Here is a 13,265-nt window from a genome sequence, read left to right on the forward strand (position 1 = left end):
CATAGATGTTCAAATGGAATAAGCTACCAGGAATTCTGACATCCTCCAAGTCCTGCTGCTCCACAGAGGTGAAGCAGGCAAGTTTGCTTTCCCCACAACTACCAAATTTTACACTGGTCACAAGCAGCAGTGATGCCCCCTCTCGCCCCCTGCAAGTCCTGAAGATTTATCATTGCTGAAAGTCTGCTGTATGACACTGAATCACATAATTGTAAACAACTGGACAAACTTAAAGCCCTTAGTATATACACTTCTTAAATTTCTACCATTCATGGCTTTATTAATTAGAGGTGCATCAAGATTAACCTAGGGGCTCAAAGGAAAGAAGGCAAATAAAAGAAATAAAAAATGCCTATGTAGTTTGGTGCTGTGTACTTGAGGTTGGCAATACTGATAGGTTTGCCCTGTTTAATTCAACAGCATAGCCCCTATTTAATGTGCTGCACACTCTTTGGTCCCTTATTGGGCTAACTCAGGATGCTGAAACAAATTAAGAAATGCTCACTCTTCAGTGTAATGCTTAGACCTTTTGGAAACATCTTACAGTCCTCCTTAGAGAGAAACTGGGCTCAACACATTAAGTGTGCTGCTGCTGTTTTGCTTCTCTCATGTTGCAGAGACATCTCACCCCTTCCATTTTCAAAATTAGTCCCATTTGATCAGATGCAACCACTGCAAAAGGGTACAGTGATGCAAGGCAGAGACTGAACAGCTCCCTAAAGAGTAGCACTTTAGGGTATTTTATGTTTCTAAAATTCTGCATTTATTCTACAAGTTAAGACTACAGAGCAACATCTAATTGACACTCAGCTTTTGGTCATGTACAATTGCTACAGCTCAAGTAATAATATTACAGATGTATACTTGCATTATTTAAGTATTTCACACTAGTTACTATGCATTTGCCTTATAACTGCCCTTAAAACAATTTCAGAGGGAAGCAAAAACTACAAAAGCATTTCTCTGAACAAATATGAAAAGACGCGGTTTGCTTACGTCCAAAACAGAAAACAAGGGTATGTAATATTACGCACCAGAATTAACTTCAGCAAATTTGTTTTCCTCATAAAATCAGCCATTGTTAAGGAAAAACACCACACCAGGATGTTCACTGTGAATTTGTTGTTTTTTTAAGTACTGTAATTTGTTGCACAAGAATAACTTTCTCAGCTAAATCAATATAAACTAATCAGAAGCTAACAAATCTAATCCAATGGATGGTACAGCATCAGTAGAGCTTCTAAGCAGGTATGTGGAAAATCAGTTCCTCTCCTAAAGATTGGAAAGATATTTCATAACTTAAGACTGGCCTATGAGGTATATATCATAATTTAATGCTGGTATAAGAGGTACAGAAGTGAGCCTTCATAAACTGGATTAAAATGAGACTTCTACAGAAAATAATTTCAACCCTCACATTATTATATTGAATGTAAAGTACATGGGAATTGAGAAAAAAAAAGATGTGCATTATTCTATTCAATATTCTCAGAAGATTTAGAAGTTTACTAATTGGTTTAAGACTCTGTCATGGTTTGACACTGGTACAATGCCAGTGCTCTTATGAGAATACTTTCTCTTTGGTTTCTGCTGTGAGATGTGACCAGGAATAAGCAAAGCAGGCTCCTACTTAGAAATAAAAAAAAATATTAACTAAACTACAAAGGAAAGGGAATAAAAGAAACACACAAGGAAAATGAAAACTTCACAAATACATCTCTTCCTCCTCCCCACCGAATTTCTAATACATCCATCTCTCAGATCACTAACTCTCAGTCTATCACTACTCTTTAGATAATCAATTCTCAGTTAATCAAGGAGTGAGGAGTCCCTCTTGTGCCATAGGCTTCCCCAGGAAACACCGTTGAGACTTCTTGTGTTTCCTGTCACATGTGGCACCACCTGGAGATCATTTGCCATCATGACATCTTCCTTCTATGCTCAATGCTCTTACCACTGCCTATGGACCAGAGCTGCTTCTATGGTTTTCCTTTTAAGGGTATTTTGTCCAGTTCTAAAAAACGAGCACAGTCTCTCATTTTCAGGACACCTGTCCACCCCAAATTCACCCCCTGGGGCCGAGGGGTCTCAAGAACAGAGATCTTCTCTTCCACTGAAGATCAAGGGCACCAACCATCTTCCTCACCCATTCTCTCTGTTCATACACTCCTCTAACATCACTGCACTCCCTTGGCTCCAAGCCATTGCCGCCCCCCTAAATGCAGTCTCTGTGTCACAGGAAAGAAAAATGGTTCTGTCTATGGCTATACAAGAAAAGTCCAGCTAAAGGCCACTCCATCACCTCCTCCCACTTAAGATTCTTCTCTCGTGGCCCATTTCCTCTTATCTCATCTCTATCTCTCTTCTCATTTAGCTCCAGGAGGATCAGCATTTGTAAGGTTTCTATCATCTAAGAAAAGGGTTAAAAATTTCAGTCTCTGCCTGTCCAGAACGCCCACGGCTGCCCTGCTGGGCACCTTCTCGCCGCACCCCCCCCCCCCCCCCCCACCCCTATCAAATTTCAAGGTGGCACAGGCACTAGCACCGGCTCTCCCTCTCTCTCTCCTGGGGGAGGGCGGCTGCCCGATGTCTCCTGGCACTCCTCCACCCTTCCATCCGCAGGGCCCAGGCCTTCCTCACCCGGCCGCATGGCTTTCCCTCCCCCGCCCAGCCGCAGCAGCTGGGCAGGGGAGAGGTCTGACCTGCTCTTTCCCCTCCGGAACCCAAAAGAGCATCTCACGGATCTCACGGGGAGAGCCCTGCTTTTGACCCCGTGTTCTCAGAAGCGGATCCAATGTCCCAATGGCCACATTAGGTGCCAATATTAAAATCTGAGCATGCATTGGCCTGACCACAGCATCCCAGAAAACATATTTCTTGTCAAACCACCACAGGTTCAAGATTCAATTTGATTTTACAGTGAAAAGAAATTTTGTTCCACAAGTATTTCTGAATAAAAGCCTTAACAGTATTCAAGGACATGATTTTATATTGCAACTCTGCATTCCATGAAGCACTACTTTGACATTAATCTCCTCCCCGACACTTTCCCCATGCAGAAGCACACTGGTCATTAACACCTACAATGCCAATAACCATGTATTTACAAATATAAACACCTTTGAACAATAGCCACTACACCCCTCAATAACACTCAGGATACACCTCTTGGCATATAGAGGTATTTAAGCAAAAAGAGCACAGTTATTTCCTACAAAGCCAAGTTGGTTAAACTTACAAAAATCAGGACAGAACAGCGATGTTTGTTCTCTGAAGACAAGGCAATCTGCTGCAGGATTATGTTCTATTTTATTGATGAAAAATAGCATTTTCAGAATTCAGACACATCTGTATTTTCCTGAGCAGCAGTGTCCTTCTCTCTCAGAAGGTGTAAGTCACTTATCTCCCTGACTTATCTCTCATCACCCCACAACATATTTATAGGACCACTCTTCATTCTTAAAAAACGCTACCATTCAAAAAAGCTCTTGAACAAGCATCTCCTTGTTGGAAAGGTGCTGCAGCCTCAAAAGCTTCACTTATAAAAAGAGACAGCCAGCACTGTACTTTACACTGTACTAAATTTTTCTAAAATTTCTAGTTAGGAAAAAGCCACAAGACTTGAAAAATTGCTTCCTGTATTTCCAGCTTAATTTTTCAAGGCACAAACTGCAGAAAGCAAAGATCTGCCACACCATTAATAACATTTCTACTTGCTGTCAGATTGATACCTATGTTTAAGTTTTACTTTTTAAAGTTACTACAAACTGAAAATATTCAGTTAACCAAGGCTCTATCTTCTTTGAAAAACATGCTTGAAAGCTGCTCTACTTTCTAAACTGTTACTGAGAAAGGATGTGGCAAAAGGAGCACAACTCTCAATAGGTAACACATTGAAATTGTTCCAAATCTTCCACACTACTTTACTTCTGTTCTGCTTTTCTCAGCAACAGAAGGAACTTAAGTTAGAGGCTCCAAACACATCTAAAGAATAAAAGCTTGTTGACCCCTAGAAGGGTTATATCTGAAATAACCATTTCCTAATTAAACCTATTAATGAAAAAAAAAAAAGGGCACCTTCTGGTCTACTAGCAGTTTGCAGAAGAGCAACAGAATGCTGTTTCAAAAACATCTCTGGTGAAGCCAGTAGAAGACAAAATTTTCAATGTAGCAGACATGAAAAATAGACCAGCTATTTTGATACAAACTTGTGTTATGACAAAAGCCAAATACTCACATTTGGAAACAAATTACAATAGTAACAGTGGAAAAAGCTAAGTCAGTAGAGTAAGTTATTATCAAGATCGCAAGTCAACAATAAAGCCAGCTCTGCTCTAAACAGATGCTCACTAAGTACCATGGTAACCATATACTGAGCAAACTGAAAACAAAGTAGAAAGGCAGGACCCTTAATTCAACATAGGATTTCTATTTAAAAAGGTAGAGGTCCTCGAGCGAGAAATAGAATGTAAGTTAAGACATTAACATAAGCTATCACATTGCATGGACAAGAAAGCAAAATTAAAAATTCACAAGGTCAGCTAACTTAAGCCATCAAATATAAGGCCATGACACAAACTAAAATAACTCTGTCTGGAGAACCCTGTGCATACAACAGGGCATGAAAATCACTGGTGAGCAGCTAGGAAGAAATGAAACACTCTTTGCTTTTATACCTGTGACTAACTACAGACCCAGCTTGTGTAACACTTCCAGCAAGTGAAGTATGTGCTCAAATATTTCTGTTTACAAAACAGAATGGTGCATGTGAAGACATGATGACTCATTTCACTTAATTAGGTCAGTAGCAAGTACTGTAGCAAAACTGACTTGCACTCAGTATCCTTCATACTTTGGTGAATGGAAAGGGGATGGTTTTGTAAATGACCCTACACCCAAAATAACCAGAAATTTGTCTTGTTTGATTAATAGTGATCAGTAGTGATTGAAAGTCTAAAAGTTTTGCTGAACTGCAAAACTTATCAGTTTTGAAGTTCTAGAGACCATCCTCTCAACCATGAGAATTTAGAAGGGTTCAAACTCATGAGTGGTATTTTTGTGCCAGTAACATACTCCAATATCCTCTATAGACCTTCATTACATAAGCGTATGTTCCTATCAACACAATACTACTATCACTGCTTCCCATTCCCAACACTGCCTCCTGAAGAAAAAAACCCACCACTTAACAGACCTTTGTACAGCATAAGCCTGATGACAAAACTATAAAACTTCACACTGCAGAGATACTAAATAGTACAAAGAGAACTACAAACAAAATGTAATAGTTCAGTGCAGAAAGAAAGAAAAGAGTGACTGATTTCATAAAACAGAACAAGATATTTTATTATTTGACTAACAATCCACAAATGACCCACTAAAACATTAACAGAAATTATCTTAACCATGCTAATGAACCACCCTCTCATCCTTATTTGCCTTGTATTTACAATTGCTTCGGTAACTGTGAAAAATTGTGTTTAAGTTTACTTTTTCGGGCAACCAGTATTCATTTACTCAGTCACAGCTAAAGACATATAACGCTTCAAAACAAAGATTATTTTTTCTGAAAACCATAATCAGTATTTTACAAATGAAAACATGATCCCAACAAATTACCCAGTTTTTCAGTGTGAGCAGAAGATGCATCAATATATTTACAAGTTACTGAAGAATGAAATTCCAGTTAGATCACTAAATTTAAATGTCTATCCTTAGTTCTACTACAAGCAGCTTTTAACAGTACCTAACACTGTTTGTCTTGTTGCCAGCTTCCCACTCAAAAAAACCAAATAACAGTACCAATGTCCTATTGCATGAGTATTTTATGTACTATTTGTGCAGCGTGACAGCATCTTTTGTATGCTATGGAAGTCTTATTTATACTTGGAATGGTTTATTGAATTATTATTGAGTATTTTTGTATGAAATACAACTTAACATTAAAACTATTCTCCCAAAGCTGAGTTTTTCTCACTTAGTTTTCTGGAAAGTTTTAACATATTTTACCTTCTCATTGCTCAACTATGAGACATACCCAGCCCTACAAGTGTGAACAGCAAGCTAGCTAGGAAATAAGCTATGTGAGCAGCACAGGATTTCCACAATATGCTCTGTCACACACTGCCCCTGTGGGTCTCTCTTCTCTAGCTCAAATATTAGCAAAGAGATTTGCTTAATAAAGGATATAGGACTTAATAGCAAAGCCTCTGCATGGACTGCACAGCAGGTTGAATTAAAAAAAAATCCAGAAGAACTCACACTCAAGTACTACAAAAGAGACATTAAAGCAAATAAAGTATAAAAGAGATAAAAGAAAAAAAGAAATTAAAGCAAAGCTGTTTACAACTCCCCATAATCAAAGTTACACAATAAAATAAATTGTAGCAGCAGCCAGAGTTAAAAGAACAGCAGTAAGCCCTGGCCTCTCTCACTTCTACAGCAACAGACAACAGCAGTCTAGTATTTGTAAACAAAAAATACCCCAAAATTTTATAATGGGCATCCCCCAGTAGGACAATACAACATTTCTGTGGTTTAGCCACAACAAAACATACACAGAGTTAAACAGTAAAAATCCAAAGCAAACTAAAATCCCCAGGGTTTTGATAAAACCTTGATCACAATGACTATGAAAGACTTCTGAATTTCTATCTACAGGCATAAACAACACTGTTTTGATTATATTCACTCATTTGTCAATTCTGTGCACAAAAAGTAATTGCCATAGGTCCCCTGAGTTCAGCAAATATTTCATTAAAGTTGAAAGACTATGAAGACAAATGTAGAAAAGCCCATTAAAGCAACAGAAGTTGGTACTCTTAAGTCCACAAAAAAACCAATCAGTAAATTAAAAAAAAAAATCCAAGAATACCATTCTTTACAGCATTAAATCTTGGTTTAGCATGTAGACAAACTGTTTGTATATCTAATTGGAAAGAAATGTTACTGTTGACAAAGAGGAAAGCTAGAGGAGGAAGTAAGAGCAAAACAACAAAGCTCATATAGGAACCACATGGAGCCACTGCCCCCAGACAAATGAATGTGCACATTATAGCAGAGAGACTATGCTCTCCCAAGGTCACACACAAAAATGTTGTTTAGCAAGATAAGGGGATCAAATATTTCTGTCAAGTAAATAAAGGATCATGGCTCAACTGTTGACAGAATTTCAGATGTTATGGTCTATTCTTACCTTTTGCAGGCTAGTAGGATTTAACTGGGTTTTATCTATTATTTTCACAGCAACCTGGGGAAAAAAACAAACAGCTATGAATTACTAAACTTAGAAGAAGTTTTGAACAAAAACATGCTGCACCTCTGTGAACAAGAGCATAGATGCACCTCTAAAACATGCATGTGTGTCTACTTCTACACATTTCATCAAGCAAAATTCTCAAACCTATTAAGATTTACCAGCAGGAACTTGGAACTTTGCCACCTAGGAATCAGTTTTATACATCTGTCTGTGTTTGGACTGAACAACATTATCTTGTCCAGGCCCTCTAAACATCAGATTTATCTATTAACAGATCACCACTATCAATGAAATCTGCCTATCAGTATGTTTCTCTTCAGTTTTAGAAATGCTTGGGGATGAATGGACACCTTCCCAGCCGCAAAATACCGTTTGATGCAGAACAAACATTTTGATCCTTTCACCAAGAAGCTACATTTTAAAAAGGGGGTGGGTGGGTAGCTGGTTAGGTGGTAACTGAGGCATGTCAGGTAACTTCTTCTATATGCTGAAACATCCTCTAGAAGGAACATTTATTATAAAGATAGCCAAAGAAAACAAATCAGACTATGTCTTTTTTTTCCAAGGCTTACCTCTCTTCCAGTAAGCACATGCCTTGCCAGCTTCACTTTGGCAAAATTTCCTTTTCCTATTGTTTTCAGTAAGCGATAATTTCCAATGTGAGGATGCTCCTCATTTGTGGATGTTATGGAGTTCCTACATCGGGGGATGTTTTGTCTGCTACTTGACTTGATAGGCTGAATGTGTGGTTCAGTGTATCCATCCACAGAGGTGTGCTGCAAGGCAGACAAAATAGTTGGGAATTTAGCTACTTGAATTTTAGACAATTGAAACAGAATAGACCACAAGTATAAAAAGATGTAAAGGGGAGTAATTTATTTAACTTCTACAATATAACTGATAACTCTAGATGGCAGCCTAAGGAGAAAATGCTGCCTTTGGGCAGAGTTCAATACATGTCTCATAAAAAAGTCTGCAGAAAGATTTTACCAGCTCTAAAAGCAAAACTAGATACCTAGGCAGTAATCTACAATCCATTGCAGACTCTTTAAACATGCCAAACCACACAGTATAGCTGTATGCTGCAGATAAATCTGTCTAATTATAATCAAATTTAGTCTTTTAAAAATACACTATGCAAAATATATTCGTACCTTGGCATATTTGGAAACAAGGTTTCACTCTTTTTTTGTTAACTTTCTTCAGTCAAATGAAATTACTTTTTTTGTCAAGTAAACTTCATTCCCCAAACACGTTTGCATCTTTTAAAGTTCTTGTTCAAGTAGCAAACTATCTACATCTTTATTTTAAAATAATTATTTTTTAAAACTCCGTGAGATTGCATAAAATATTTTAAACCTCAAAAGTCTGAAGAACTAAAAGGAAGTTATTTTTAATGCATGCCAACACATCATCCCACATTAAATGTTAGTCACTGAAATCTGCTTCTGTACTCTAACTTCCAAGTATATAAGGGGCAAGTTACAGATGGGGCTTGGAATTGTTCCAAGGAGAAACCAAAGTAATGAAAAATGTCAAAGGAGTGCTAAGTGTTTCAGTATTTCAAATACTTTCTAAGAGTGGCAGATGGGTACAAATGCTTAACAGGTAAAATTTAGCTTCTAATCTTTTAAGTTACAGACTTTGAAAGCTGGCAAATACTGGAGGCAGAAAGAATGTCTTCCCAGAGCAATTTTTAGTTTTGTAGCAGAAAGTCATGCTTACTCTCAGCTAAGCATAAAGCACCAACAGACACCTGAATATTACCTGAATATATTCCCATTACTGATTGCCTCAATTAAAAAGTGGGCATCTTTGTACAGAGCACTAACAAGCCTGTTCCTAGATCCATGACCTTAAGCTGAAAGTAGTCTGAGGGTAGCTGGAGTTTTATTGCTTCTCCCAATACCCATCCTAATGCTGGGCTGTGCTGATCTCATCCATCATTCCTTATGGAATTATTTTCATATACAACCAGAATTTAAAGAAGTACTTCCAGCTTCAGTCTCCATTTGTTGGAGACAGAAGCCAACCCCCTCCTGTAAACACTCAGGGTGACAGGCAGTCCCACTGAACCAGGCAAGATTATTTCAGGACATAAGCAGTAGTGGAATTGGGAAAGGTAGCAAACAGCTGCAACCGGAAAAAACAAGGAGTATACCACAACCAGAATGTTCTTCCCAAATGTAGCACAACCCAGCTTACATCACCTCCAGCATTATTAATTATTCACTATAGCCAAGAGAACAATCCTAAATATAATTTTGTTTGTCTTTTCTTTGCATGAGTCCTTCTGCAAAATACTACTGTACTCCCACTGCTAAACTGTTTTCCAAATTACTGGAGAACCAAGCAAGCCAGGCATGTTTAGATTCTGTATATTAGACAAATTTATTCAGCTGTGAAATAACACGCTAGTAATAGTATTTATTCTTTAGAAGCACATCATTAAAATACTTTTTGTGGACTTCGAAAAAGAAGATCAGAAGGGCAGCTCCAGGCAAAAAAGGCTTTGAAACATTCTTTCAGCACTGGACACCAGCCCCCCATGTGAAAAACCACAGCCCTAAAAAAGTCTCCCCTAAAAATACAACCTACAAAATCAGTATGTGTGTGGTGCTAACGACAAATACTTCAGCTGTACTTAGAACCTCATCCAGGCCTACAGCACTGTGTTACACAAACAAGTTTTAGAAGTCTTTGAGCCTCTTTACTCACCAAATTAGATCTTCACTACAGGAAATACAATGCCTACCAGAAGCATTAGCAATCCTAACATCAATTGCCATTCATATGCTTCACAGGATTAGACTACTCCCAGCAGATACCTGAAGGGATCTCTTCAAGAAACAGTTGGATAGACTTAACCAATGCCATGGGCAAACAGGAAGATGCCTTCACAGAATAGATCATTTCAATGCAGACTGAACAGGGAAAGCATTATTTAATCAAAATGACAGTATAAGAGTACCAAATCTGAAGAGGAAAAAAGAGTAACAAGGTTCATGGTCATGATGATTCTGGATTTTGGTCTTTTTGTGACAGAAAAACTAAGCCATTCTGGATGGTTCCTAATTATTCCTTCTCAAACAGATTCTCTTCAGAGTCAACCAACCATTCTCTCCAGCTATGCCCGAGGATGACAGAAATCATGCATAAAGAAGGTCAAATTTCCTGGTTTGTGAGGCACACATAACTAAATATATACAATTTCTGAATTTGAACAGCACTAAATGAAATTCAAATTATTCTTGTAACAGGCCTCGTTTCTGCACAGCAACAGCTTGCTATTGTTGGAAGGTAAAGAGGAATTTAAAGTAGAAACTTATCAACTTCTAGAAATCAACATTCAGTGAAATTGAAACAAAAGATTAAGAAGCTGAAAAAAAAAATTAAAATCAAGGTCAAGTAACAGTATCTCAGAGATTATTTCCAAAATATACTAAAGCTGAATTTCACAGAATTATGCAACATCCACACTGTCTAGAAGGGCAGGCTACATAGTTTTCAGATTCTTCTGGTCCGTTACAATACATTCATTCATTATGCATCAGCTACTATGTGGCTATTTAAAATGCCATTTCAGTAGACCAATCCCTAAATTCTGAGAAATTTTTCAGGGTGCTGGAAACACGGGGGTTGTAAAAACCAACTCTCTCCTTGGAAGTTCATTGTCATCCAAAAACAATTCCAGTCAACTAGCTGCATTTTCCACACAGGATCTCAATTAGAGATTCTGTTATTTCACTAGATACATATATATATATGTGTATATATAAAATCAGGGTATGTATATAAAATGTAGTGGGAAACACTACCTTACTAGTACACCATAAACATGACTCAATATATTCACAATTTATGGCAGTGTAAAATCAAGTCTCTAGAAATAAACACAAAATTAGATGTTTCTTAAAATAAAATGCAATTTTAAACAGAAATAGGGTGAAGCTGAAACAGTTTATTAGAGTGTTTAGGTATTTTGCACATTAGTCAGGTACTTTAAAAGAAGAAAACTCATGCAAAACAAAATCCACCTTTTCAGAAATCCCAAAAAAGTATTTCTAACATTCAATTTTAAATTGCAACTGAAGAGAGCTCAATTAACACTTATTGCTCCATACTAGGTCTGCTTCTCACATATTCCACCAGGGTTGTTACAGAAAGCCAAGGGCAGTAAGACCACAAGAGAGTTAATCTGACCCATTGCTTCTCAAAGTTATAATTTTCTTTGTTTACCCAAGGTAACTTTGCCAAAGCAAGATGACCCGATGGCCACATCATCTTTAAAAAAGTGCAGAAGAACTAACCCTACCAAGTAGGTACAATGTGTGGGTTTCACTATACATATTATTCAGCATCCTTTAGCCACTTACTAGCCACTGGAGTGGTACTCTCAGGGATTATACACTGTAATCAAACTTACAACATCACCTATATTAAGTGCTCCTACAGCTTGGTCTTAAAAATTCCCCCAAACCATTCCAGTCACCAATTCACAAAGTCTTTCTCAATCAAACAACACTGAAGGCCTCTATAGTCCTTCATAGTAAGAGGGTAATTTCCACACATCAATCTGCCTACAAACACACCTCACTTGATTAAACAAGCCTCTTAGTCCTGAATTTTCCCCATCTTGATTTATCACAAGGCAAATTCCTTGGTAGACCCAGCCCACACAAGCAAAGTCTCACATACAGTTCTACATACAAATGTCAAATTATCACATTTTCTCACTCAATATTTTCTATCCTGTCCTGGACATGAGTATCTCACAGCCAATTTTTATATTCATAACTCCTACCGTTTCCAAGTATGTGCCATACACATGAGCATTTATAACAGCTGTCATATTTTTCAAATATGCAAATATTTTTCCGAATAGCTAGCCCAGACAAAGGGTATCTGAAGGGTTGAGAAGATAGTCTTCTAAATAGCTCTGATCTGCAACAGTTTTTCTCTTAATATATGTATATTGTAGGGGGAAACATTCCTTTACTAGTACAACATAACAGGACTCCTGATATATTCAGTTTCAGTCAGTATTAAATAAAGTCTCCAGAAATAAACACATTAAAATTAAATGTTTCTTAAAATACAGTGCCAGGAAAGGAAAGGGAACAAAGGTTTGAAATACTGTCCTGGATGTCCAGCTGCTGTCATGTTGCCTTCTGTCACTAGTCATTAGGACCTAGGAGCTTATAGCAAGACACCTCAAGAAAGATTTTTGCTGAAGCATCAAACTGAACTGAAAGAGTCCAATTTTTTGAAAGCTCTTGGTGAATCTCGAAGTAGAAACCATCAGAGATGCTCGGATGAGCTTGTTCTGCATCATGTGTCAAGAGCTTGCAGGTGGTACAGGTATGATACAAACTGCACACAATTATAGTACCTGATTCCCCAGTTAGGGGCAGAAGAAGATGGGGATTCCCTCCTCTTCCAGGTAAGCCTCACATCTGCACAAAACCACACCTTGCTCCTGCCACACATATCTATCACATCATACTACAATTCCTAAAGCACCTCTGCTCTAATAGAGCACTATCTAATTTTTCTTCTCAGACATGTGAAGAAGTGTTTTGGAAGGGCCAATTTAAAAGATTGAATGTATGTACACATGATTTTTAAAGTTGCTTAACAGCAATTAAATGCATACTAGATTGTGAATGCATGATAAAAACTTTCCTATTAAAAAAATCACCAAAATGCAAAGCAACCAATGTTCCCCACTGAAAGAGGAGGATAATATGCAGGACTAAGCTCAGAAAAACCAAAGCAACAATGGCAGAGTGAGGAAAGAAGTAGTTACAGTTTGTATATCAGATACCAAGTTCAGTATGGCAGACAAAAGAATCAGACAAAACTGTGATAAAATGTAAAATGCACCCATCTCCTGTGCCTGCTCCTGCACACTTTTCAAAAGTGCGAAAAGAAAACAATCAAACATGTGCAGGAACATTCGTCTCTTTAGCTCACTTATATAAATACATAAAAATGCCAGGCATGA

At 37.7% G+C, this 13,265-nt stretch overlaps 1 protein-coding gene across 5 annotated transcripts in view; it reads right to left on the reverse strand.

Annotated features, from left to right (window-relative positions):
• The window catches only part of MARK1 (microtubule affinity regulating kinase 1), a 58,771-nt gene that overhangs the window by 28,104 nt on the left and 17,402 nt on the right, over window positions 1-13,265 (reverse strand). For all 5 annotated transcript variants that reach the window (XM_036404605.2, XM_036404603.2, XM_036404606.2 and 2 more), the window contains exons 2-3: window positions 7,831-8,034; window positions 7,196-7,249 (exon numbers count right to left, since the gene is read on the reverse strand). In XM_036404605.2, coding sequence (XP_036260498.1) covers window positions 7,196-7,249; window positions 7,831-8,034 — 258 coding nt within the window. The remainder of the gene's footprint in view (window positions 1-7,195; window positions 7,250-7,830; window positions 8,035-13,265) is intronic.

This window comes from Molothrus ater, chromosome 3, assembly GCF_012460135.2.
Source record: "Molothrus ater isolate BHLD 08-10-18 breed brown headed cowbird chromosome 3, BPBGC_Mater_1.1, whole genome shotgun sequence".
NCBI lineage: Eukaryota > Metazoa > Chordata > Aves > Passeriformes > Icteridae > Molothrus > Molothrus ater.